We start from the raw sequence: 27,990 nt of genomic DNA on the forward strand, positions 1-27,990 counted from the left end.
GATGGAGAACTGTACGCAGGGGTGTATATTGACTTCATGGGAACAGACTCTGCTATTTTCCGAACTTTGGGGAAAAATGCAGTCATGCGCACTGACCAATACAACTCAAGATGGCTAAATGGTAAATACGTGCATATGGTGGTTAATTTTATTTTATTTAGTTTTAGTTTAGTTTATTTTTTGTTTGTTTTGTTTAGTTTGGGTTTCAAAATATTGGTTTTTGTGTATGTGTATATATATATATATATATATATATATATATATATATATATATATATATATATATATATATATATATATATATATATATATATATATATATATATATATATATATATATATATATATATATTAGTAACGTATAGTTGTACAGTAAGTAAATTAAGTGGTAAATTAAGTTACACTTTTGTACACATTTACAGATTGTCTAATGCTAATCAAAAGATACATTTATCTTTATTCAGTTCTGTGCATAGGGGAAGTTTTTTTAATTTTTCCATTTTCACCTTTATTCAGATCACTTAAATACTTAAAATATTTATTATAGTAATTATTAGTTTAATGGTTGTATAGTAATTATCCAAAATGAGCATTTTCTCTCCCTCTTTCCCTTTTTTTTCCTTAGACCCCTCATTTGTCCATGTGCACCTCATCCCTGACAGCAACGAAAAAAATGATGACAAACTCTACTTTTTCTTCCGCGAGAAGTCTTCTGAGATGGGCCAGAGCCCCAAATCGCAGTCACGCATCGGCCGAATCTGCCTGGTGAGCTAAAATCTCTGACCTGAAATACGAAGTGATAAATATGAACCAAAGTTTGAGACATTCCGTACCGTTCAGCATTTCTGAAAGAGATTCCAGCTACAGCCGAGAGCGAGCGAGTCGTGGTTTGCGGATACTTGACTGTGCCATTACTGTTTGCTTGCCGCTGACGTGCCGAAATCCACACATATTTGACCTCCCTGCTTACAATACGTCTCTCTATCCATGTGACCCCTGAACCTGTGACCTTTTGACCTGTCAGGTCAGCCATTCTGGGTATGACAGTGTTTCTTCACCAGAGCATGCAGTGGAAAGGATGGCTTATTCACTAGCACCGCAGCGATTTGTCCCGAGCGCAGAGCTTAACCACAAGTTCTTAATGAAAATAGTGCCAGACCACAACTGCAAATTGAGCAGGGTAATGAAAACAAACATGGAACGGCAGGCTTGAGCCACAGGGGTAAACTCCACAGGGTTTGTGGTGCATCTTCTTGGGCTCAGTGTTAGCTTGTGGGTGTGTTTGTGTTTAGCTGTACTTGGAGGGATCAATTCTGAAAAGTTCCATACTAACGTAGTCGAGCCATACAAAACCCACATAAATGGATAAAATCTTTTGTTAAAATTTTTTTCTAAAATGTAGCATGTATTTGTTTTGTTTTAAAGATATTTAATTTAATTTTCTTTTTCAATGTGAAGTTTCGAAATGGGCAGAAAACCATCATGGTTGGTCCATATTGTCCAATATTCTTCTTATTATTGTATTTTAAGTGATTGGTTTGAATTTAAATATATATTAATGACAAAGTAGAATTTCCAGCAGCCATTATCAGTATTAGTCAATATTTTTGCGAAAGCCATGCTGCATATTTTCAGTTTCTTTGATGAAGAGAAAAACAAAATAACAATTTTCAAAAAAAAAAAAAAAAAAAAAAAATGTGTGTGTGTGTTTTAATTTAATGCATTCTTACACATTAAAATAATTTTATTTAGAATATTACTATAAATATATATATTGCCCAAAAGCTATGTGTGTGCCTTCTTAAATGGGTTTGTGCTCGTGTATTTTTTGTAACATGCGTGTGTTCATTGAGCTGTTTCATATGTGGAACCACATGGTGGTTTCTGACGTTGCATGTGTGTTTGTGTGGGTGGCTGGTTTTTTGTGTTTATCCGCTTTCTGTTTTGTGTTTACGGGTGTGTTTATACGAGTGCGTGGTCTCTGTCGTGCAGCCCCCCCAGGTCTTTGTTTATGAGCCGGGGTCATATAGTGACCTGTCACGCAAACACACCCCTCAGCTCAGGGCTTTATGGATCACCCTCAGGAGAACCAGCCGTTCTGAATCTCACATCTGAACCCATCTGGTCACCATCCACCCTCTCTCACAAAGATATTTAGCTTCTATTAATAACAATGAGTCATGCGATCAAAGATGAAACGCGCTGAGAGAGCCTGGGGTATGATCATTCATATCATGTATACAGTTTGTCATATATTACTTATTTAGCTGCATCTGTTAAAGAGGTAATTCACCCGAAAATAGAATATTTCTTCATTTACTTCATGTCATTACCCAAAAAGTATGGCTTGCTTTCTTCTGGGGAGCACAAAGGGTGATTTTGAATTATTATCAGTCAGAGGACTGGGAATGTCAAGTTCCAAAATGGCATAAAGCATCAAATGAATTGTGGATTTTCCTTTATTTTTTCAATTATACTGCAAGTCTGCTGAAGTCATCAAAATGTAAGATGACAATGAATGTTAGTCCTAGCTCTGCTTTGCGTGGCCATGTGAAAGGCTAATCTAGTGTATGAATTAATTAATTTGTTTTAATCCAGCTCACAAAAATTGCTGTTCTTGTTTTCTATCTTAAAAGGAAATTGAGAATATTTTTATTCTTAAAGATAAAGCATAAAAGTTTAAATGGCAAAAAAATTGTTGTAAAAACCCCAAAAATAAGACGCCTTTATGTTTAGTTTAGTGTTCATTGATCAAGTATTATTTGTAATTGAATTTTTATTTATTTTTTATTTTTTTTACCTTTAGAAAGGATTCAATGATCCAGGTCAAAGCAGTTTTTATTTCCTTTTTTGAACTTTAAAAGCTCCACTTCCAATTTACTGTGTTACAGTATTACACTATATTTGTGTTCTATGGAAAAAAAGAAGCGAAGCCAGTTTGGAACAATAAAATGAAGAATAAGTAATTGCAGCTTTTTTTTTATTTTTGGGTGAACTTTCCCTTCATCCCTCCAAACGAGTAGGTTGTGATTGAAGTCAGATGATAAATCAGGATTCCTCAACCACCTCTCCCCGAAATTTGGCCGGCCATCAGACCAGACGAGTGTGTTTTGTGAATCAGATGAGACACTATTTGCCATCTTGTCTTCTCACAGCTAACTTTTCCTGACTGTTTGTTCCTCTCTCTCCCGCTGCGGAGGGGCTTGCCATGAATTAAATGCAGCTATTTCACCTCTCTTTGATTTCGACTCAAACCGACGGCTCTCGACGTGTGTGTGTTTACAGAACGATGACGGCGGTCACTGCTGCTTGGTCAACAAGTGGAGCACCTTCCTGAAAGCCCGTCTCATCTGCTCAGTCCCAGGAGCCGACGGAATTGAAACGCATTTCGACGAGCTCAGTAAGTCTTCGTTTCTGCCTCACTCTGTTCATCTCCAACAGATAAAGTCGTCAGTTGAAAGGCCCCATCTCGGCTCTTAAAGTGGTTTGCTTTGGCCCGAGGCCAGTCAGGGATCACTTTAGCTGTGTGTGAACGAGAAAGATCCTCTCCTGGTTAGTCAGGTTTCAGTGGTCCTGTCCAATGTCGCCCACACCCTACTACAAAACCACATGCAAACCCTCCGTCCACCCACAACATCCTGGATCCCTTAACGAGGGCCTCCAGGTCTGCATTTCCACCGGGCCAGGTGACGTACCTCGCCCTCCCTGCCATATGGCACAAGATTCCCTCCCTACGTCCATATGCTGAGATGTAGCCGTGTTACAGAAATACACCTACTTTTTCCGAACAAAAGGCTCTTTTGAGAAAGCTGAAGGTGCCACGGACCGTGGAGAGACTTGAAGGGAGTTCGGATGCCGTCCAGAGAGAAGGCCATGCCCTGTGGACAGATCAGGTGGCCCCGTAAGGAACGTCGGGTCCACTAAGGGTCTCTCTCTCTCTCTCGCACTTACAGTCATTTCTAGACTAATTGGCCCCAGTGATGTACAGTAGGGAAACGACAGACTTTGGTCAATCTGGAATTTATTGCTGTTGCTCGTATTAAAAAAACAGATTTGGGCTCCCTAGCACAGTCGCTCAAGACTTATAAATACGTTTGGCTCTTTATAAGTGGAGAGGATGTTTACACAGGCTCATGGAGGGGTGAGGTTGTAGTTGTGTGTGTTGAACGAGGGATGTCCAGGCATTTTTAATATGGCACTAAAGCTGTAGTCCGTTGTGGCGAGATACTAATGAACAGGATTAAGCTTTTAATATAATACAGATGGGAATTTAAGTACACTGTTTCACAGTAGTAGTCAGAATGATCATGATTACATATTTACATTATTTGGAAATTAGATCTCTCGATTTCAAAGTTTGGGATCAGTAAAAAGTCTTTTGAAGATAAAAACTGTAATATTGTGAAATATTGTTACAATTTAAAATAAAAACTGTTTAGGATAAATACCTTTACTGTCACTTTTGATCAACTTAATGCATCCCTGCTGTTTAAAAAAAAATTAAAAATTAGTAGTTTACTTTCTGAATAAATGATTCTTGTCAAATGATTCGTGAGCACACAATCGATATTATCCTAATTTCCACCACAATTGATTTTCTCTATTTTCTCTATATGTGTGGGGAAAAATATAATTAGTAGTTTTAGCTATCCATTGATGCATAACAATTCAAAAGCCTTTCTGTTGTAGATTGTTGCACTTTGAAGTAGTTCACATTAAGTTGTTAATTAATGCCGTTTTATATTTTTAATGAACTTTTCTGTCTTTTCTGCTCAGTGAAGAATGATTTTAACATAGATTCTATACAGCTGCTGTGCTCATGTGACTCTGGCTATGCATTTACGGGGATTCAGACAGTTGGAAAATGTTAAGAATTTGGCAAATTCATCCCAGATGGCCAAATGTTTGTTAAAAAAAAATGCTGTAAAGATGTGTCATTTTAAAAGTATGTGCGTTCATCCTTGTTGAAGATCCTTAGATATACATCATTAACTGCAGTTCTCTGGTTGTGAAGAAGAAAGGGGGAGGAAATTTGCCTCAGGTTGGCAAATGCGAGGCAAAATAGTCCTTAGTGTTATTAGTGCAGTTGAAAGCATAAGAAAAATAAGGGGAATTTGAACCTGCATCTGTTGCATTTTTCATTTACTGTATAAGATCATGACTTTCTAGCACTCTGAATGAGTTATGAATGAATTTGTCTTATAAGCCCATGTCTTTGATCCATAAAAACATGATGAGGCAATAGGAACCATATGCTTTGCCATCCTCATTCTTATTATCCTATGAATTCTCCCTAAGGAGCACTTCAGCCGCCTTTTAAACACACTCACTTATTCCCTTACACACACACAAACACTCATATTCACACACAAGTGTTTATGCAAGCCAGCTCAGCAAGTTTTATAAAAGTGATGACATGCAATGTCTTTTCACTGAACACTGACTGTCTCCTTCACATTATTTGCCGTCCAGTTTATTTCATTCTTATTTACCCAAGCATAATGTTTTTTTTTTTAAATGTTAAAAGCAGTTTGTGTGTTGTAGATTGCATCGTTGCTCAGTGATGCTTTTGTATATATAAACATAATTGTCTAAAAATTCTCATTGCTTCAGAGATGGTGAGAGAAATGCACTGAGAAACTCTGAGTCACAGGAAGTTCGTCCCAACATTCATTAAATGCGCTTGATTTATGCACCGTAAATATTAGCAAAGTGTTCTCTGGCTTTGTCACTGCAATGCTTCTCTGTGTTTGCGTCTTTTAGGGGATGTGTACATACAGCCCACGCAGGACACTAAAAATCCCGTCATCTATGGGGTCTTCTCTGTGTCTGGGTGAGTTTGAATGTACCAGACAAGGTCTTTCTCCTTCTGGAAGCTGTAGTAAACACTGCAAGTGCTTGTTTAGCATGGGCAGTTGTCCGCTGCGTTTGCATCCGCTTTTTTCCATGTGCACGTTTAAACATTTTATGTATTAATAGTTCTATATATGAGCTTTATAACAAAAACTGTCACATTTTCCCCCCAGCTCTGTATTTAAAGGCTCAGCGGTCTGCGTCTACTCCATGGCGGACATTCGAATGGTGTTCAATGGACCTTTTGCCCACAAAGAAGGTCCCAATTATCAGTGGGTGGCCTACACTGGAAAAATCCCCTACCCTCGTCCAGGAACAGTGAGTTTCATCTTATGCACAAGACTACCGATAAAAAGATGATTTATTGGCACACTGATACAGAAATATTAATCTAAACCTGCTGTTGAAGGTTAAAGAAACAGGCTTGAACTTAAGCAAGCCTCAAACCAAACTGAAAGTACAAATTATCAATTGGGTTTAGCGTTTAGAAGTTAGGCTTAATGCTAGGAGAATACACAGAGATAAGGTTGGTCCCCTGTGTCCTTTTTGCTAGTGTCCTGGTGGGACATTCACCCCTAACATGAAATCCACGAAAGACTACCCTGACGAGGTCATCAACTTCATGAGGAACCATCCCACCATGTACAACGCTGTGTATCCGGTGCACAAGCGCCCCCTGGTGGTCCGGACCAACGTGGACTATGAGTTCACCACCATCACCGTGGACCAGGTGACCGCAGCTGATGGCAACTATGAAGTGCTCTTCCTGGGCACAGGTGAGTTTGGAAACTAGACTGATTTTTACACATTTAAGTTTATCTTAACTCATGTTATAGGCAATTATATATGCATGTAAGTTTTTTTTTTTTATTTACATGTTTTTCAGTTTGGCATTTCAGTTTAATTTATTTATAGTTATATAAAAATAAATATTCAGATTTATTGTCAGGTTTAATTTTAGGTTTAGTATTTTTAAGGCTACTAGATTTAATAGAGCAATAACTGATGTAATTAAAAAATGTTGTTAATAACAGCATTAAATATCTCTGCCTAAAATGAAAAACAGGCCCCACTTTACATTAGGTGGTTTATAGTACTATGCACTTGCATTTAATTGAATCATTTAATACAGTGCACTTAATGTGTACATACAAAAAATGCATGTAATTACATCTGTAATTAATTTATATAGTTTATATAGTTACACTGCTGACCCATCCATTACACCTTAAACCAACCCATACCACCAAATCTGTGTCTAACCTTACCCGTATCCCTCCTCAATACCAGCAAAAGTGTTTCGGGTTGCACTTTATTTTAAGGTGTCTTTGTTACAATGTATTTATACATTTAAAGACTGAGTAATATATTAACTACACATACTTACTATATGGTTAGGGTTTGGCTTAGGGTTACATGTATGTTATATTCATATATATATTCATATTGTTATTATGTAATAGTATAAGGTGGGATAGATCATTTTTTTGTTATTTTTCTTTATAAATGCAACACTGGCATAGAAGTATATGTAAGGTTTTTTAGGTACAGTAACTGTTGTCTTACCTTGTCTTTAAACCTTTGTCAAAACACTGAAACCGCTGCAGGATACAGGAAAATAGTTTCGTTCTCAGTGTACCGTACATTTATCAGAAGAGGTTAAAGTATCTGACTCTACTTAGATGTTAAACACCAACAAAAGGTTTTATGTTTCCATCTTTCTATTCTTCACATAAAAGTGAATGCAGCACCTTAAGGATGTACCTTATAAGACTACATCAGCTGCCCAACTTTCCCAACTTTCTTTTAACCTTAAAGCGTGAAAATGGTCTCGTCATGCTATAGGTTATCCCTTTATGTCTTTTCTTGCTTTGTGAGTCTGAGAGTCTAATGGGCTTTTAAATCAACTCTGCGCGGCCCATTGCACCTACAAGCACTCACAGAAACGTTCCCTGGCTTTCAGCTGCCGGCACTCTCCTGCATTCAGAGCTCAGGTTAGATGTATTGCTCCGGTTGCAATAAATCTCCAGTGACGTGCACGGAGGAATGCGATGGCACAATTAAATCAAACAAGCATTTCGCTAGGACGCAGCCACTGAAATACCACAGCTTTCCAGTAGAGACGGAGCCTGACAGGGTACAGCCGAGATGAAAGATGAGTATGCCGTGAACAGCAAGGGAAAACAAAAGACAAAAGAGGGATTTTTAAAGAAAGGGATGGTGTGTGGAAAATGTGAAGGGTCCGCACGGTAGATGGCACGGAGAGAAAGAGTTCCTCAAGTGTTTCTGTACTCCGCGAAAGATAATAATCATGATTTTATCAGGGCATAAGCTGCAAAAAGAAAAAAGGCTTGGAAAATGGAAAAGATACAAAGTTGCCGGAGGAATATCATGGTGCTTTGAATTTTTGGGAACTTGTTGTAAGATGGAAGTGCACTTAGAGGCGGTTTAGTCTGACTGTCTCTCTTCTGGCCTGCAGACAGAGGTACAGTGCAGAAGGTGATTGTCCTGCCCAGAGATGACCTGCAGACAGAGGAACTGGTGCTGGAGGAAGTGGAGGTTTTTAAGGTGAGAGATGCACCCTGTTGTATACAAACTCATTAACGTTACACAGCTCTTTGAAATTCTTGATTCTGATTGGTCTCATCAGCTCATCAAGGCTGCATTTATTTGATTTAAAATACAGTAAAAACAGTGATATTAAGCATTATATATAATTGCAAAAGCTGTTTTCTATTTTAATATATATAAGAGTGTAATTTATTCCTGTGATGGTAAAACTGAATTTTCAGCATCATTACTCCAGTGTCCCATGATCCTTCAGAAATAATTCTAATATGCTCATTTACTGCTCAAAAAGTTTTATTATTATTAATAATATTATTAGTGTTGAAATCAGTGTTGTGCAGTTTAATATTTTTGTAAAGAAAACATTTGATAGAAAATAGAAAAAATAAAAATGGAGAGTTCAAAAGGATATCATTGAGTTTATTACAACATTATAAACATTGTTACTGTTACTTTCAATAAATTCAATGCATTTTTGCTAAATTAATTACTTTCAAAACAAATCTTAGGAAACTTTTGTGTGTGTGTGTGTGTGTGTGTGTGTGTGTGTGTGTGTGTGTGTGTGTGTGTGAGTATAAAGGCATGCACAATAAATGTACATCTTTCACTTTCAGGTCCCTACTTCTATCACAACTATGAAGATTTCTTCAAAGCGGGTAAGAATTTGCTGTACATTAAACCTGATGATGTGGTTCACAAACAGTGATGCTTTATATAAATACTGGAAGAATTGCTGAACCCATGAAGAGGACAACAATAAACCCACTTAAGCTAGACGTGCAGCTGCTATCTGTCTCTGTAATCCGTAAGCCGCTTTCATGTGAGGATAACAATTTTACAGATGCATGGAGATAAAATGTTAAATTTAATTTGTGTTTTATTCTTTCATCATGATTGGTATTGTTGGCAGATGTGGCATGACATCATTACTAGGCTGCAATTTCAACCCTAGTCCTCCCAGAAAAGCTGATTTAAAACAGCTGATCCTAAAAACAGAAATGTCAAGTGTCTAAATTCTGGAGGAAAAAAGCTCCATTATCCGAGCAGTCTTAAATTTGCGGTTCGAAAACCTGCACAAACCTGCACGGTCACGTTTGGTCTTCTTCTTCCCAAAGAGTTTTGAAAGTAGCAAATGATGTACCTTGAAGTTTTAGGATCAAATGATACACCCAAAAGCAGAGAGAAAAAGACGATATGTTTTCGTTTTGTTGCAGCAACAACTGTATGTGGCGTCTGAGGTTGGAGTGACTCATTTGGCCCTGCACAGGTGCGACGTCTACGGCGAGGCCTGCGCTGACTGCTGTTTGGCCCGGGACCCTTATTGTGCCTGGGACGGCAAGTCCTGCTCTCGGTACTCTGCCTCACAGAAGAGGTAAATACGCTAAAGCACTTCAAAATAAAAGACATTTACAAACAGTGATAGTCAGCACCTCTGGGTATTTACGGCTAACACAGTGAGAGCGTTTGGTTTTGAAAGAACAATAGCCCAGTGGTAAGTCAGTTAGACACACACACAGATTTTATTATTAAAGGCTTAGTTCACCCAAAAAGGAAAATTAGCATGTGTTTTACTTGCCCTCCTAGGTGTATCTGACTTTTTCTTTCAGGCGAATCCAGTTGGAGTAATATTAAAAATCATTCTGGCATTTCTTTTACATTGCAGTGGGTGGGTCGTTCACTTTAACAGCCCAAAACACGTTAAATTAAGTGCTCACAAATGTAATTAAAGATCCCTTACAGCTCCAGGTGGAGAATAAAGGCCTCCTGTAGGGAATCCATGCATTTTTGTCAGATAAACATCTATATTTTAAACGTAGCACACACTTTTTCTCTCACTTAGGAAATATAGGAGCAAAGGAAACAACGTTTTCTTACTTTAGCAAAAGAGAATTGGCTAAATATATCGCAATCCCTTTTTTCTTTTGTTTTATGCTTCTGATTCATGACCTGATTTTTCTAATTTTCACGTACCTGTGGAAAATAGTCTGGATGCTGCGGCCATGGTATAGCAGCAAACCTCCTTGATTATTACGCCGGAATAAGAGCATAGTTCCTTGTCATATCAGCCTAGAAAATTGCAGCTTTCATTTTAAGCTGGCCTTAGTACACAATATATCTACAGAAGAGTCAAGTTGTAAACAGGATATATATATAATTTTTGAATGCGATGCTACTGGTCTAATTGGATTCAATGATCTATGCTAAGATATGCTAAAAATGCCATAGCCAGACCAGGAGCTCGGTTGAATGGATTCAAAAACGGTAAAAACTCAGCTTATTAATTCTTGGGGAGTTGGAGAACGAGCTTATTTCTTTTTTAAGGGAAACAACACTACAATAATATAGCTCAGAAATTCAACTTAGATTGGATTGGTTTGAAAGAAGAAATGCTTGTACAATCAGGATGGCTTGAGGGTGAGCAAAACAGAATCATTTAGATTTTAGGGTGAACTCTTAAACATTGAGAGGAAATAATGAAGCACACGTCAATAAGGGCCACAACGTCACTAAACTAAAATAATTCCAAAAAGTCTCATTCATCAAAGATCATATTCCGTTCATGTGCGTTCATTTACAGTCACAGCCTGATAATTTCTGGAAATTTAGTTCATTAGATGTTGCAACTAAAGATGTTTTGCATTAGTCATATCGGGCAATTTCATGGGAAATTACAGTTCTCATTCAAAAGCGTCTGCTAAACACACATTTTAATTCATTTGATATAAACCGGTTTCCGTATGGAAGTTATTTAGTGAAGGGCGAGTATGGTTATTGTGAAACAGGATGGGACTCTCCCTAAAAATTGCAAAAAGATGAAATCCCAGAGAGACAGATTGATCTAGTCGTTCTCCACTGAACTTTACGCTTGCTCAAGCATTCATCCCTGCTGACCGTTATATCTTTAGCATGTTGAAACGGAGAATCTGTGTAATCTAATCAGATGTGCCGTCTACTGAATTTGAAGTAGTCAATAAATTTCTTATTTTGTCATATTGGCTTCCTTTCAGACGCAGTCGGCGACAGGATGTGAAATACGGGAATCCCATACGGCAGTGCAGAGGATACAATTCCAACCGTAAGCTAACTGTACTACATATTAGTAAATATATACACGATCTAAATACATGCATCTGATAAATATTTAGTTCGCACAGCTAATTCAGCGATAAATCATTCACGGCTCATTTGTTTTCATTGCATGACGCGTTTATTGGCATCATGAATTCAGTTTTATTAATTTTCACTGGTTTTGTAAAATTAGTTTATATAAATGTAGCATACGTGTAAAATACAGCCATGCCGCTAACAGAAAACATGCCTGTGCTCTGATCTGAACTGTTTATTTACATTACTGTATTTGACTGACACGACCCTTACGTTCTGCTGGCTCTGCTCTAGTAGTTTCGTGGCCAGCTCTCGTTCTCGCTCCAGTGCTGTGCTGATGTCTATGAGAAATGACATGTTGTTCTTGTTGTCCAGCCAATAAGAACACTCTGGAGACAGTGCAGTATGGGGTGGAGGGCAGCAGCACGTTTTTGGAGTGCCAGGCCAGATCGCCCCACGCCGCTATCAAGTGGCACCTCCACCGAGACAACAGCGACAGGAGGAGAGAGGTGAGGACGCTCTTTTGCATGCGTGTGGAAAGCTAATGGTATAAAAAAAACTAAAGTTCAAATATTTGTATGATTAAATTGTTTTACGTATAGCATAATTGACAGTTTACATTTAATATAGTATAATAGTATGTCATCAATGTTATCAATACATTCAGCACATTTTCTTTTAATCCACTTCTAGGTAAAAAGAATATAATAAAATATACAAATAATACCATAAAAATGATTGCTTAATGGTATCAAGCAACTATCATTTCTATATGCAACATTAATACACATTGCTTTATTCCTCACATCTGTTTTTGTGTGCTTCTTCAGGTCCGTACAGACGGGCGAGTGATGAAGACCGATCAAGGCTTGCTATTACGTTCCCTCCAGTCCTCCGACTCTGGCATCTACGTCTGCACAGCCACAGAGAAGAACTTCAAGCACACGCTAGTCAAACTCCAGCTGGTGGTCTTGACCAACCAAGCCGTCAACAACATCCTGGTGGAATCGGGCCGTCCGGCGACGTCTTCGCTCCAGTCCAGCCCCTGGACCCCGAGCGCCGGACAATACAAAGACCTTCTGACCATCCTCAGCCAGCCTGAGATGGGCCTCATAAACCAGTACTGCCAGGACTATTGGCAATATGGAGACCCGCTGACGGGGGTCATCAAGGCCAAAGACCTCAAAGAGCTGAAGGAACAGAAGAAACCGCGGAATCGCAGACATCACGGGGGCGAGGAGGAGACATGAGGGGTGTTTCTGTCACCCCCGGGCCTTATGGGAAAGACTTCTAAAAGAGGAAAACCTGGAGAAAAAAGAAAAAAAAAACAGAAAAACTTCCATCAAATGAAAGCGACAACGGAATTCCCTTTTAACTCCTAAAGATGATATCATACACAGTATTTATTGTAGGTTGTATATAGTACCATTCTGTGGATTTCTTTGTACTTAAATAGAAAAATGAATGCTCTTTGTGTATAAGTACCTAACGGGCAAATATTATTGTTATATTATTTTTATTGTCACAACTACAAAACGAAAGAAAAGAAATCTCCCATTTCCATCTTCCGGGCATTGACGACTCGTACATATTGACAAAAACTCATAGACTATGAACTATGTTGAACTTGAGATGGGTATGGAAAGAGCGAGCGGGGATGGATCTTTTCCCTTGGACTCTTCACACGGAAAGACATTCGGAAAAAAAGGCGGGGGCAGGAGACGCTGACATCATAATGCACCTCACCACTAGTCCCACCCCTAAGTGCATTCTGGTCCCTCATTGGTTACAATGATACACCAGCTCATATTGTCTTCCTAATGTCGCTCTGTATGCACAACGCATCTGTTTTCATTGCACAAATGTTTAAGGTGATCAAGTTCCATGGCACAATTTTTTTGTGACTGTTTTAACTAACGTAAAACAGCTGCTGAGGGCTCTTAGTAAGCTTTTATTGTTTTTTTATGCCACTTTTGAAAAGACTAAAAGCACAAACCAACTAGCAACGCGATGATGTCACGAATGCATCAATGCAAAAGCACGCCCAGGTCATATTTCACCCATTTAAAAAAAAATTGAATTAAGCCATTCTTTTCATTTTAAATCATTATTTTCATATGAGCAGATTTCCCAACTTTATGCTTTATTTGACTTTATTTTAAAATGTAATTGTTAGACAAAAATACACTGATTCTCTCATTATAGTGAAAATGCTATTTTTTTTAATGATGTTATAATAATTCGATTTGAAGAGGGAAATGTCACGATGCAAAACTTGTTGCAGGGGACTTATTTTTAAGCAGCAATTATATAAAATGTTTCTTTTAATTTTGGGGTGAAATATGATCCGGTACTGTTTTGTGAGATTAAGCTAATTATGCTAAATATGACTTTAAATAAACCGGTGAAGGCTACAATACTTATTAACTTCACATCCTGATATATGACAAAACCTACATTCATTTTCAAAATGTGTTCACACTGTATAGAGCGTTTTGTCACAGTTTTAAACTACTCGAGGTCTTGGGAAGCTGGCTTTTCATTGTGCATGATTTTATGTAGTGGTATTGTAGTTACAAAATTAAAGATAGCTACGTTGCAGTTCTTTCTGTTCATATATTTTTATGGTCAGGTCAGTGTTGGTTCTTTACTGTGCGGCTTATACAGGCAAAAACACAGGGCAACTATTAAAACGTTGACTAACTGTTTCCTCAACAGTTGATGGTATTGTTACTGTTCCTGCGAAGCACCACACAGTCCCAAATCCAGTATGAAGCGGCGTCTTACAGCGAGAGAGAATGGTTGTACAATTTCTTGGTATTTTTAAGATGTGTCTTTAGAAATGTTTGTGTTTTTATTTTGTCATCCGTTTGAGACTACATGCACAGGTGATGTTACTGTGATAATTGTGTAAATGATTTTCTTTTCCCTCTTGCCGTTGCTAACTAATAAATTAAAGCTCTATATTTTATAGTAATTCAGCCGTTCATTTTTTTTTTTTTGTCATGCTTTCATAAAGCACTATCATAGCTTTTGCATGCTGACACAGTGGTGGTATTTCTACAGCAAATCAGATTCATTAAGCAGCTTTATCCAAAAACATTAATAATAATAATAATAATACCATGAGGTAATTACTCTTAGCTAATTCCAAACCTATATGACTTTTCTTTTCTTAAATGCAAAATAAAAAATACATAAAAAAAATGAAGCATATACAGTGCCTTGTGAAAGTATTCATACCCCTTAATTTTTTTTTTTCACATTTTCTGATGATGCTGCCTTATGTTATACTGCTTTAAATTACTTTTTCCACACCAGTCTACACTCCATACACCATAATAGAAAGCAAAAAAAATCTTTGACTCCATTGCATAAGTATTCATACCCTTATCTTGTAGGGTTAAAATTTAGCTTAGGAGCGTACAAGTTGCTTGTAGATGTTGCTACACTTTGAGTGAAGTTAATCTATGGCAAATTCAGTTGAATGGGTTTGATTAGGAAAGGCACGTGAGTCTTAATAAAAGGTCTCATACAACATCTCATAATGCACATCAGATAATAAACCAAGACCTTCTGTTTCCCTTGCCCTGATAAACTCCTTGACCGAGCTGTGTGTTTTGGGTCATTGTCCATTATTTGTTAAATTATCAGTAAAGATGAGAGACTGCACGCCACCTCCACCACGCTTTACAGATGAGGTTGTATGCATTGGATCGCAGTTCCTTTTTACCTTCAGACAATTTGATAAAGGTTCATCTTAGTCTTATCAGACCTCTGACGGGGTACTTTCTGGGGTAACGGTGGTGGACTGCGACTTGGAAGAGAAGAATCGTTGAATCAAGTGATTTCTGTTTTTTTGCGCACAAAAAGCAGTTTCGTAAGCAGTAAAAAGTAGCTTCATAAAATCACTATTTTAACATCTGGGTCTGTGGATATTGTTACACTGTGCTCTGTTGATGTCAGGAAGCTCTCGGATTTGATTAAAAATATCTTAATTTGTGTTCTGAAGATGAAACAACACGAGACGGAATTAATGACAGAATTGTCATTTTTGAGTAAACTGTCCCTTTAACGGGTACAATATATGTGATGAATCGCCAGGGAATTGGTTTGGTTTTCTCAGCAGCTTTACTTTTGCCTGCAGTTGTTAAACACCATTTCCAGTGAAGACACACAGCAGCGCTTCTGCCTGCCACTGCATTGTCATTGCTTTCTGGGCACAGCGGGCATCATCACTAGCCTCTTTTGTCCCATTTGTGTCCCCCAACAGACAAACCTCTGTCTCTGCCTTATCTGATGGCTCCCATCATTCCCTGCGTCTGGTGTCTCAGTGCCAGCGGTGGGCACATTCGTAGCGCTGACTGGCTGTTCTCACCCACCGGGGTGATGGATGATTATCGGAGTGAATAGCTGAACACATTGAGGATAGAACGTCTCAGAAACCCACACGCTTATCTCCCCGAGCCATCTCGGAGGGGGGAAGGGGTGCCATCCTTTCAACATGCCATCATAAGCTGTCGTTATTATGGAAGAGGCCTCTATTCATGCTTTCAAAGTCTTTTGTTCGCTGTTTCAAAACCTCTTTATCGGTCTGACACGAAAGCTTCAGAATAACTTTTATCGATTATGTTTTGCCCAAGCAGATGTTTTCAGAAGCGTAGCGCTCTGGAAAGAAACGAATGCACGGAATAATACTTTTTAAGTAACCTGATCGGTCTTGATGGACATTAGGAGAGATGTTTGCTGGTATTATCAGGGTGTGAGATCAGGGACACAGACGAACGATTCCTGGCAATGCACTCACAGTGTACAGGACAAGACATTAGAAGAACAGCACGGACTCACTCACTCCGGTGTCATTAGAAACATCCTTTAAAGTGGTTTAGATGCTGCTGATAAATGTGGATTCATTCTTAGGCTTTGAGGTTAAGCGATGCATTGGGTAGAGGATAAAATGTTCTCACGTCTTATTAGAGAGAGAAGCCTTTGTGCTTGTTTTCTGGGAATGTTTACTAAATGATGTAATTGTATACGATGTATTAAATGATGTGAACCAGCAGAGGGCAAGCTTTACTAAGCCTCTAGGACGCCTGCTTTCCGATGCACTGCAAAGGAGTAGACCACTGCTATTATCAGGCTCTATGTTTTTTTGGGGGGGGGGTTTCTGGAGAGTGTATTTTTAGAATAAAAGCAGGGGGAATATTCATCTAAAATTCATTATTCCGTCGCCTTAGAATTATAAGATTCTATCTGCATTCTGAGCAGGTTTTGAGATACTGAGCTTCAAAGTTTTTGCAAAGACTAAATAAGATGTAGAATAAGAATGCGTGAATAACTCCATTTTAACAAAACCTTGTATTTCCAAGGCGATTATTAGACTGTATGATGAGTGAATGATGAAGTGTGTAATAAATGGCCATTTAAATTTGTGTCTGCTTCTTACAAACCCGTTACACTCAAGGCACTGAATATTCATATGAATTTTATTATTTTGTCCTTCAGCCTTGTGTTTTTCCCTCGGTTCTGTTCACTATCTTCTGAATAGTATCAAAATCCATCTATCTATTTATCTATCTATGACATACGTATCTATATAGACTATTTCAACAACGTGTTAACTGTCATATCAAATACATTTATTTAAATAGAAAAAAATTTAATTTAATTATCATTGAATACAGTTGTTTTAATCGGTTTCATTTTAACATTTTTTTAAATTATTGTCACACTTAAGAAGCAGACTCGCACAGTTTGGCACCGGTGCTTGCAATATATGGAACTGATTAATATTTTGCCATATTTCCGTTCTCCAACTCCAAGTCTAATGATATTTGTTCACTTCTTTTCACCTTCTCCCCCTCTTATACATCGCCCCCTCATAGGACATATACAGACATGGCCAATATTAACAGACGCTGATGTTGAGAAGAACATGAGGGTACATTCCTCCCATGCCAAATAATCTCTCTAAAAGCCCCGCGCAGATGCTGTTCCAAGACTGCTAACGCAAAAGCTTTTTAAAATAAGACATGCTCTTCTTTCAGATTTCTGACAACGTTTAATTCTCGATGTCTCACATTAAAATGATCAATGGAGCATGCGGCACACAAACGTATCACTACTAATGGTTGATCATTCAGGATGTGTTTATTTCGAAAGCATGAAAGTCAGTTGAAGAATACAGAGGTTAAAGTGGAGAGAGGCCAGTCCTCAGTGTATTCACAGGTTCACAGTCAACCACACTGAGAAGAACATCAGAGAGAATGAGGAAATCAACAGACATCCAACACCAAAGGCAATAGTGAAGCACTGTTAAAAAAAATTGCTTTGAATTGTGTAACACAGTATCTAGCTGCGGTTTCAGTACACACGAATGCTATAAAAATCGTTTTATTTTTTTTTTGTCTTGAAGACCCCGCGTGAAACATTACTTACCACTCTTTTTATTTTAGGTCTTAACGGTTTGAGCTTTCAGTATTTTTATACGAAATCAAAGACGAAGAAACGACACCTCAAAGTCTCTGAGTAGATAGAACGAATAAAGGTATGGGACAGATTTAAGAATATTTTAGAAGATAAAAGAAGTGAGAGTTACAAGACGACAGTGACACGTGTATCAAAGCTGACTTCGGTAGAAACCTGTGACAGCCCGTGCTGTGCATCATCTTCCAATCAATAAGACCGCTGACAGCATAATTGCATATCAAGGCCTTCTTCAGTCAAACCTCCACTGACTCCTGTGATGTTTAGAAAATTACAGCATGTCACCACTGAACAACAATTACAAATCGTTGGCCACTGGAGGGGAAACTTCCAGTCACTGTTTTTGTTCACCTGTATACGATAATTGTACAATAGGTGCACTGGCTTCATCTGTGCTGTGTAATCCTGAGCTTCTCAACCTTCACTGTCAACTTCAACGGAGGACGCGCCAATCAGAAATTGAGCGTTCACACGGACACCGGCATTGAGAGTAGCATCACAGTATCGCAGTTGTAGACTATTGCTCGTATTAAGAGGTCGACCGTTTCGTTTTGCTTTCGTGAGCTCTTTTAATCCTACATCACCTGCCATTTCTCTGCGCTAAAATGTAAATGTTATATGAAAACGACCCATACTCTGTATACTGAAAAACAAAACATCAATCTGTTCGTGTAAAAATCATGACGGCGCTAAATGGGTTCTAAATGTACCGCAGAACGCGTCGACTAAGAAACGCATTAGCGCCGCTATCGTGAGTAACAGACAGTACATTCCACACACTAGTGAAGCGTGAATGTTTAATGAGAAAGATCTGCGTCAAAGACGGGCTGTCTGTTGCTGACAGCAGACATTTCTATAAAATAAGGAGGACAAAAAAAGCCATCGGCTAAAATCTTAAATCGTTAAGGTTAATAGGGCTAGACTTTATTAGCTTCATTAGCGTTTAAGACTATTTGCTTTAGGCTGGAATATATCTGTCCGATGTAGAGAGCTGCACGGAGGACGTATTTCTGTAATTCAAGTCAGCATAACCCTGATTCCCTTGACGGACAGCCAATAGGATTTTAGTTGTAAGCTTTGTGACCAATGAGTTTATGATTCTTGCACATTTTGTTCAAGATAATCCCGAACGCAACATTTTTGAACTCTGAAAGCTAATTTAAAAATAAAACAAGGGTCACGCAGCGTCTCTGTCCTTAAAATCTACAAGTTGGAAAATTTGAGTCGGTCAGAATAGTCTAGAAGAAGTATAGTATAAACAGGATTTCCTGTTTGGCTTGATGTTGGTTTAGCCATTTAGATTGTTTGCCTTTTTTAAGAGACATAGGTTCTGTTTTACAGACAGGGTTTAGTCTATGCAAGGATTAGGCCGTAGTTCAATCAGGACATTTAAGTCATTTTTATAAAGACGCCTTAGAAAAAAAACAGCTGAAACAGCTCAGATCTACATTTTAGTTTAGGACTAGGTTTAAGCCTTATCTGTGAAATCGAGGAAATAAAGCTTAAATTCTTAACTTAAAACTCACTTTTAACCAAAATCCAATCATTTCAGATGAAAGAATTTATTGACGTGCAAAAATACTAATTTATTCCTATAGCGCATGAGAATTATTATTATTATTATAATTGGTAATCATTGTGGGGGGGGGTCAATTACTGTAAGTAATAGAATGCTTTAAAACAATCTGTATAATATTAAGTACTAAATAAATAAAAGTGACTACAGGAATAAGTAAATATCTGATCCCTGATACATATTTAGAATTTAAAAAAGATAAAATATATCATTTGTTTTATAATTTTATGTTTAAGTCTAATAAATTCAGCATCTCAGTACATATTCAAATGCATTATAGATTAGCAAAAGGAGAGACAATGAAAAGATAAATGAAAGGATTAATATATTGTCGGATCTCAAAGAAGTAGTACATCTATGCCTCTATGACGAAATTCTATTAAAAACAAAGATCACTGTGTGTGGCTATGCACTCTTAAAATGGAAAAGTATGTTATTACTCAATACATGTACAACGTATGCAAATGAGTATATAATACAATATAAGAACAAATCACATTTTCCATTGTTCATGTGGCTAGCTACCAAGCAGATATGAGGTATTTCTTATGTTTACCTACTCTGCTCCATTTATTGGGCCACTTGTCTCAACCATTAAAATGTCATTATGAGATGAATTTAGCCGCCTTAGTTGCTGTCGAAGTATTTTTCATATAAATCCACTTAAACTAAAGACAACATTTCATGAGCGTGTTCGATCAAGACACGAAATGTCCATGTAAAGCTGAAGCTGAATGTGGCAGTTATCTGGTGTCATACAGCAGATCTGAAAAAGCATGCTGTTCTTGGCTACGTCTAATCTACAGAGGTTAGTAAGCTATTTACAGAAACTATACATCGCACACGAAGCTGTGTATCAGTGCTCCTGCTCAAGATGGACGTTAACAAACTGCAATGCAATAAAATAATAATAAAAAAAAAAAACGCTTTTATAAAATGAGGCCTGCTTTGATCATCTATCCTAAAACATGTATGCAGATCAGTGCTAAAGTTTCCAATCTTGGCTTAATGTAAGCGGAAAACAGCTTTTTTCTTCTTTTGCGCAAAGTTAAAGTGGCCAGAGCCTTCGGTACACGTCGCACAGCTTTGTGATTCAATAGAAAACAGACGCTTGCTGGGAAATGTTTTAGCAGTCGGCTCACGATAGAGCGTGTTGAGATTAATGCTATGTGCTGCGGGATCAGTATTAGCATGCTTGCTGCTTATGTACAAGTGTGTGGGATCTAAACGCAGGTGGGAGAGAGGTAGCAAGATTAACCGCTCTGTTCCTCCCCTGTGTCTGATGGCAGGGGGGCTAAAGCCTCTCCGTTGCATCGCGATGTAGGATCAGGCTGTTCGGGAGCTGGAGCGTGAAGAACAGGCTCAGCTGGAGGCTGGGCGGCAGCGGCTGCTGCTTCCACGGCAGGGGCTTCTGTGCTCATCGAGTTGCTTTCGGCGGTACTCGATGGGGCTGTGGAGGCCTCGGATAGAGCTTGAGGGTTTTCCTGAGCCCCTGCTGCTGCAGGGTTGGGTGCACCAGGTTCTGCTGCTGCTGCCGGTGCCGCCGTCTGATGCTCTGGTGCCCTGAGACGCTTCATCATGGTCGTGACCCGTACCGCTTTCTACAGGAACGTGGTAAGCCAAAGTTAATTTGAACAAACTCGACTTCTTACAGGGATTTTTTTGTTTAAGTTTAAAATTTAAGTTTGATGTTTTATCTGCTTAACCCCAGGGCGTACAAGATGTGAGTGACTTTGTTTCTTCAGTAGAACACAAACTCAAACCGTTGCAGTCTGTCAGTCATATAATGGCAGTCAATGGGTACAGAATCTTGACTCAATTATGATTTTTTTCTTCCATGTGACACAGATCTGATATGACCAATGGAAGTGTAAGCAAGAAAAAAATCACATGGATTGCAATATACTTTCTGTTCGGTTTCAGGCCTCATTTATACGTGAAAAGAACAATAAATAAATAAATGAATAATCAAAAATTTCCCCAAAAAGGACTGATTGGCCATTAGCACTGTAAACACATGATGTCTGTTTCATTCATACGGGACGCCAGAGGGAGCACTTGCACAGAAAAAGCCATATATCCAGAGAAGCAGCTAAACTCTTAATTTATCAATTCTGAAGTCCCGGAAAAAAATGGGGTGACAGATCTGGCATGTGATTAGAAGAGCGAGAGGTAACGGAGCATTCACACAATCACATTTGTGGACCAGTTTAAATGATTAACAGCGTGTATCAGTTTCTTTTCTTAGGGATGGTAGGCCTAAATGAAAAACCTGGAAAAGCCATGGAATTTTGAAACAGCAATTTCCAGGCCTGGTAATTTTGGGGGGGGATTTTATATCACAAATCTTTGTAAGAGAGTTATTTAATCATGTCCACAATTTCTTTCAAATTTATAACGAGCGAAATTCCTGCGAACATATTCAATGTAGCATGTAGTAGAATGCATGAGTTAATAAATCCACACAATCTAGCAGATTAAATCAGTCACGTGAAAACAGCGTGAGTGATTCAGTTCAGCGTCTTCATTCAAACTCACATGCTACAGTCCTCACAGTGACATCCAAAGCCACCTCACAAGTACTGAGTTATTTCGACTCGACATGGAGGCACCAGCGCAATCACTTGCATTTTATTGCCTTCGCTGTCATTTTCTTGGATAATGATAAGAGTAATATATCGTTCGGACAGTAAAGAGTCTATTTTTATTTGTGTGCACTGACAATATCAACAAGATGTGATTTTATAAAATAATGAAATGCACTTAATTTCAAAAAATGAACTGAAACTCAGCGAAAAAGACATGATATATATAGAGAACGCTTTAAATTACCACTTTATGAAAGAAAAAAAAAGTAAAACTCTTTCATTATAACCATAATCCGTAAAGACGAGTCAGGAAATTCACACGGACTCAGACTTGATTATAAGTGAACAATTCAAATGTCTTCCTATTGTTTTCCCCAGACACATTCATGCTAATTATTTTTGCTGGGGCTTTGCAGCAAGACTTATACTTTCTCAACTCAGAGCCCTGGGGCCGACTTATTTACGACCATATAGGTCAAGCATGGCCAATTTTCAAGTCATAGCTCAGGCAGGGGCCATCTTCTGGCCCGTTTTAGGCTTCTCCTTATTATTTCTCCTTATGTTTATATTTATGCTTATTGTAGACATCCATCAATTAGTAATGAAAAAATGTGCATGGTGCTGGTGGATACGAGACCATGCACAAGACCGAGAGTGACTCGACTGTGTTCAGTGTCCTGCAGCAGAGAGCTGCTGTCAGCAGATGAAGAGCTCTGTGTTCAGATGCACGCAATATCTACGCATTCGATCTTGTGAGAGAAAAGCAATGGGTTTAAAAATGTGAATACAGATTATAGAAGTTTAGCTTTAGGCATTTTTAATTGAAGTATGTTTATCTTGGCAACTGCAAAGGAAGGGTATCTGCTACTTTCGAGCAAGTGTAATTACTGCATTCACGTGCTCCTCGGATGCTCCTATGTTCCAAGTTGTGTTTTTAAGAATGTGAAAACAACATGCACACTCGTGATAGTGCAGAGATTTGTTGGGTTGTTCAGGCATGGTACCGAAATGAATCACCGAAATTGCTGTTGTTGACTGGCATTGTGTGACTAACAGACTGCAACTGTTTTGAGTTAAAAATCATTGATGTGAAAAAAGTTACCTACATACTGGATACCCTGGGGGTAAGCAGATAAACATCACATTTTCATTTTTGGGTTACCTATCCCTTTAACACAAAAGCGTAAACTTCATCTAGAAATTACCTTCCACTTAGCTTTAGCGAAGTTCTTCTCAATTTGTGCACACACGTTTTCCTTGATGTTCTTGTCTGATGCAGCATTTCCAGATATCCTTTAACGGTACAAGAAAACATATTATATGGATTGGAAGCTTGTTTGTAGATGTTCAAATGCTTTCTTTATTTGAAGAAACACTTTTGTTCAGATACAGCATTAAGTTGATCGAGAATTACATTGTTACAAAAAGTCTTTCAGTAAGTTTGGAAGTTCTGCTCATAAAGTTAAAAGAAGAAAATAAAATAACAGGAACATTTAGTGTGCAGACTTTGATTTGGGTGATCCTTCACTATCAAGTGAGCTAAATATGTTTAATGTGAATCCTTGCTAAATATGCAGTTGTGTTATGTGTTGTTAGCGTGAATTGTACACTTGATGGAGCGGGGGTTGGTTCTGTAAGTACCATTCATGGTTGATGGCTTCTTGTGCAGTCAGTCTCTGATCCTGGTCCACCTCCATAAGACGTGAAACTAAGTTTTTAGCTGCGGATTGATAAAATGTAATATGTAAACACAACTAAACTGTCTACAAAGCATGTGAGATTTTATCAGTATTCTTCACTAAAAGTACCGGAATCTGAAATTTCATCCCAGTACGGTGAGTCGAACTCATAGTCTCCAGCAAGAATCTTCCGGAAGAGGTTCTTATCATGGTTTTCATAGTCATCATCATCTGTTTCATCATAGAATGGAGGATTTCCGGAGAGCCTGTACATGCGATGAAGAAAATCATTACAAACAGTGAGAAGGATCTGGGTAATGGTACTCTTGTGCCCACACAGCTCCCTGACATGCATTTTGCACATAAAATTAGCATAATATTGGCATCTTTTCATCATTTTACAGATTTTGTGGAGACTGCAGAAACGCTGTGTGAATTAGATGACTCTGATCTATTAATAAGGTATCATCGGTTTCGCATTTACTCCTAAGACAGCACATTCTAGTCAACGTGGGTGGTTTCTGGCCAGAATAAGGTACAATGTGGACCACTTTTAATCTGATAATCTGGCTGTGAAGGATTAGTTAAATGCTTTGAAGTAAATGAAGGTACTATGAGCTCCTGGTTTCAGTTAATGGGAGAATACACTCACAATATGTACATGATCACACCAAGGGCCCAGCAGTCCACAGGTCTCCCATATCTCTGTCTCCCAACAACTTCTGGGGCTGGTAAAAAAAAAAAAAAAAAAAAAAAAAGACAAATCACCGTAAACAAACATAATGTCTCTGATTACTATAGTTTTCTATTCTAACATTAACAAATGCTTGCCCATGTAAACAGAAATCATGAAAAAAAAATGTTGTTGTTCATCAATAAAGACCATCTGTTGCAACTGGCCCCATGAGTTTTAAAAGAGGTTTTTCCTGTTTTGAAGAGCTTCTTACCCAGATACTCTGGGGTTCCACAGGGCTCCTTGATGAGTCCATTCTCCAGTTTTGCCAGATGGAAATCACTGATGACTATTTTCGAATGTTTCAGTCGGTTGTAATACACCAGATTCTCAAGCTAGAGGGAATGAGAATGACAAGATGACATGATGCTTTGTGAGATTTCTTTTCTCAAAACAGACTTTTGTTTGCGTGTCAAGACAATTGATGTAAAACAAGTAACATTCTTTAGGAAAATTTAGGAACACTATTTACTGAACAATTCATTAGTAGGGCTTGAATTTACATATTATTACATTTAGAAAACCAGCAACCATTTTTACAAGCCACTCATATACTAGCCACATTTCGGAAATTTCCTTTATATAAGTTACAGCACACTACAATTTACTTTTTTTTTTTTTGCGTTCATTTTGATTGTTTAAAAGGGTATTTTTTATTAATACTTTATTTTTTTTATTAATATTATATTTATGTATAAAAGCACTATAGGGCTTTAATCTTTCCACTGCAAAATTATAACAGCATAAATAATTTTATAATTTAAATAATTTGTTTAATATGCAAATATACAATGTTGGAAAAAACGCAAAGATAAGAAACTGTAGCTACTAAAAAATATGAAGGAAAACCGCCAGTAGGTGGAAGCAAATGACTGTCTTAGAGACATGCTTTAAACTATTTGTTCAGACAGCTGATTCATTCAAGAATGAAGCAAGAGCCTGTCTTTGAATGGACCACTGAATCATTGACTCAAAAGAGTAATTCAAAAGTTCTGAATCATTCAGCAACCATACTGTAACAAAACACTGCTGTGCTTAGTTGTCCTTTCACTTGTCCCTTCAAAAACTCACTTGTCCCACAAAAGCATCAATGTCAAGCTCTGCTATTATAGGCTATATAAAATGTAACCTGGCAAAGTGGCTAGTGGGAGTGACCATATTACCTGCGACTGCTGAAATCCACCTGTAGTTGGCAGGTGTTAATATTAAGCACAATGATTAGCGAATGCATAAAACATATAGCAAAACATATAACTGATTGTTAAGTGTTAACAGCTGGTAAGCATGTGTTTGATTACTTTAACAGCTAAAAGTCCTGATACATGACCTTGAAACTTTTAAGTATTTTTTCCCTGATGATGAGCATCTTTTTCTTTGCCCACAGGCAAATTATTTACTTTCTGTATTATAGGCATAAACCTCAATATATGTGGGCAGATGAATGATTAAATCAATAAAGTACCAAAAAGCAAATAAAAATTAATAAAAACAAATGTAACTTAAAATCTAGTTTGCCTGAAAGGCAAACAACTTCAGCAAATATTTGATGCTTAACAAGAAGATGCTTTAATGTCTTACTGAAGAGCTTGCTAACAAAAAATATTTTTAAGATTGGAGGTCTCAAAAAAAAAGGTAGTTTTTTGATTACTTTTAACAACAATAAACAAACTCATTCGATAAAATTTCACAACAAATGAAACATTACATACATTTTAGATTAGAAAACAAAACAGAATTGTGTGTCTCGTGGAAGTGTCTAGTTCAGTGGTTCCCAACCTTTTCTTGTTTGAGGCACCCTTGGAAAGCCTTTCAAAAGTTCCCGGCACCCTTATAAGGAAATAGATATTTAAAATCTCCGTAGCTTTTTTATTATTATTTATTTATTTGTTTCATTTCGAGAGTTTGCATGCAACAACACCTAGATGATATGAGAATACTGTTTACACTGATTCTGCCTTAATAAAAAAATTTTGTTGAAATTTTGGCGGCACCCTCAAAAGATCTCACGGCACCCCTTAGTGCCGCGGCACACCGGTTGGGAACCACTGGTCTAGTTAATGGGTTTAATTAATTATGAATTGACCACCAGAGGGCGCTGTGTGGTGTACCTTTAGGTTTCTGTGAACAATCTTCAGGCTGTGCAGGTAAGCAACCGCCTCCATCACCTGTCTGATAACATTGCTGGTGTCCCTTTCAGAATAATAGCCTTGATCCAGAATCCAGTCAAATACCTCCCGACCTGTGGCTCTGCAAGAAAACATAACATGCTGAGCTGCTTTTTCTGTGCAATTATGAATAATTCACACCCTGCTTTAAACGTTGACACCTTCAGAAGCTTTACTTGATCACGCAAGTGTAGCAGACACAAATCATCCAGTCCACGCCACACGTACGGCGTACAACAGGGACGAGGCATTAAAATAATGAATGCAAATCCAAACAGACAGGTAGGTATGTGACAAGGACGAGGCGGTATAATCGTGCCAGGACAGTCTGAGTGCAGGGTTTATTTCTGTTACGTCTCAGGCAACAGTAGCAGAAGTTTTTGCCTCTTGAAGTCAGTATCAACATGATTAGAAGAGACCCTTTGTCTCCAAACAACCTTTGTCAGAGGAATTTGTTTTCTGCAGCTTTTGTCAGCGTTCTGCACCTTTGCACTGGTCTGAGAGACAGGCGGCAGCTTTCAAATGCTTGTTCAAAATGATTACATATTACTATGACACATTATTAGGACGTATGGAGTGACAACTGATATTTAAATGCCTTTTATGTAAGTAGTCTGCTAAACTATTATAGAGATAATTTTACTCACACGGATCTTAGAATCTCATTGTGTTCACTGAATATGATTAAACAGAAATATAATGTTAATAGCTGAATTCCATGACACAACTACTTAAGTGACGTTTTGAATAAGACTATAAACGCAATAAAACTATAATGCAACCAAGGTCAGATTATGTGAAATAGAAACTGTTTATTAATTGGTCACATTATGTGGCCTTAACTAAAAAAAATAAGTACAATTTACTTATTGTGTTCATATTATACAGAAATGACAGATGTAACTATATACATGTATTTGTAAAAATAGGCCACCTAATATAAAGTGTTTCATGCAGTCCTCCTAATCTGTATCGTTCACTTCCAGATAAACTGAAGCTACTTTATGCAGTCTGTACCGGAAACAGAAATGATTCGTTTATCTCTGGATTTTTCGGGTTTAAGTCATTTGTTCCCAGCCGTTATAACACTAAGAAGTCCCGGAAACAGAATTGATTTGTTTATCTCGAGTCTTTGGGTTTGAGTCGTTTGTTTTTACGTCAAATATAAACATTACAGTTAAGAAACGAATATTACATGTTGGTATCTTTGCTTTATCAGAGATTTTTATCACAATTT

General features: G+C 37.9%; 2 protein-coding genes across 3 annotated transcripts in view; one reads left to right on the forward strand and one right to left on the reverse strand.

Moving 5' to 3' along the window:
• The window catches only part of sema3fb (sema domain, immunoglobulin domain (Ig), short basic domain, secreted, (semaphorin) 3Fb), a 57,289-nt gene extending 42,786 nt beyond the window's left edge, over positions 1 to 14,503 (forward strand). The window contains exons 8-19 of one of the 2 annotated variants that reach the window (XM_043252459.1): positions 2 to 121; positions 626 to 765; positions 3,286 to 3,400; positions 5,764 to 5,833; positions 6,027 to 6,171; positions 6,407 to 6,629; positions 8,333 to 8,421; positions 9,036 to 9,077; positions 9,636 to 9,793; positions 11,418 to 11,497; positions 11,902 to 12,035; positions 12,357 to 14,503. In XM_043252459.1, the coding sequence (XP_043108394.1) occupies positions 2 to 121; positions 626 to 765; positions 3,286 to 3,400; positions 5,764 to 5,833; positions 6,027 to 6,171; positions 6,407 to 6,629; positions 8,333 to 8,421; positions 9,036 to 9,077; positions 9,636 to 9,793; positions 11,418 to 11,497; positions 11,902 to 12,035; positions 12,357 to 12,776 (1,736 nt within the window). In that variant the 3' untranslated portion in view covers positions 12,777 to 14,503. The remainder of the gene's footprint in view (position 1; positions 122 to 625; positions 766 to 3,285; positions 3,401 to 5,763; positions 5,834 to 6,026; positions 6,172 to 6,406; positions 6,630 to 8,332; positions 8,422 to 9,035; positions 9,078 to 9,635; positions 9,794 to 11,417; positions 11,498 to 11,901; positions 12,036 to 12,356) is intronic. The other variant, XM_043252460.1, reaches the window with a different exon arrangement.
• A 3,154-nt stretch (positions 14,504 to 17,657) lies between these two features.
• The window catches only part of camkvb (CaM kinase-like vesicle-associated b), a 43,211-nt gene continuing 32,878 nt past the window's right edge, over positions 17,658 to 27,990 (reverse strand). The window contains exons 5-11 of the mRNA XM_043252610.1: positions 26,697 to 26,835; positions 24,803 to 24,923; positions 24,508 to 24,583; positions 23,985 to 24,121; positions 23,818 to 23,896; positions 23,382 to 23,469; positions 17,658 to 21,189 (exon numbers count right to left, since the gene is read on the reverse strand). Of these exons, the coding sequence (XP_043108545.1) occupies positions 20,842 to 21,189; positions 23,382 to 23,469; positions 23,818 to 23,896; positions 23,985 to 24,121; positions 24,508 to 24,583; positions 24,803 to 24,923; positions 26,697 to 26,835 (988 nt within the window). The 3' untranslated portion in view covers positions 17,658 to 20,841. The remainder of the gene's footprint in view (positions 21,190 to 23,381; positions 23,470 to 23,817; positions 23,897 to 23,984; positions 24,122 to 24,507; positions 24,584 to 24,802; positions 24,924 to 26,696; positions 26,836 to 27,990) is intronic.

Source organism: Puntigrus tetrazona, chromosome 11 (genome assembly GCF_018831695.1).
Source record: "Puntigrus tetrazona isolate hp1 chromosome 11, ASM1883169v1, whole genome shotgun sequence".
Lineage (NCBI taxonomy): Eukaryota > Metazoa > Chordata > Actinopteri > Cypriniformes > Cyprinidae > Puntigrus > Puntigrus tetrazona.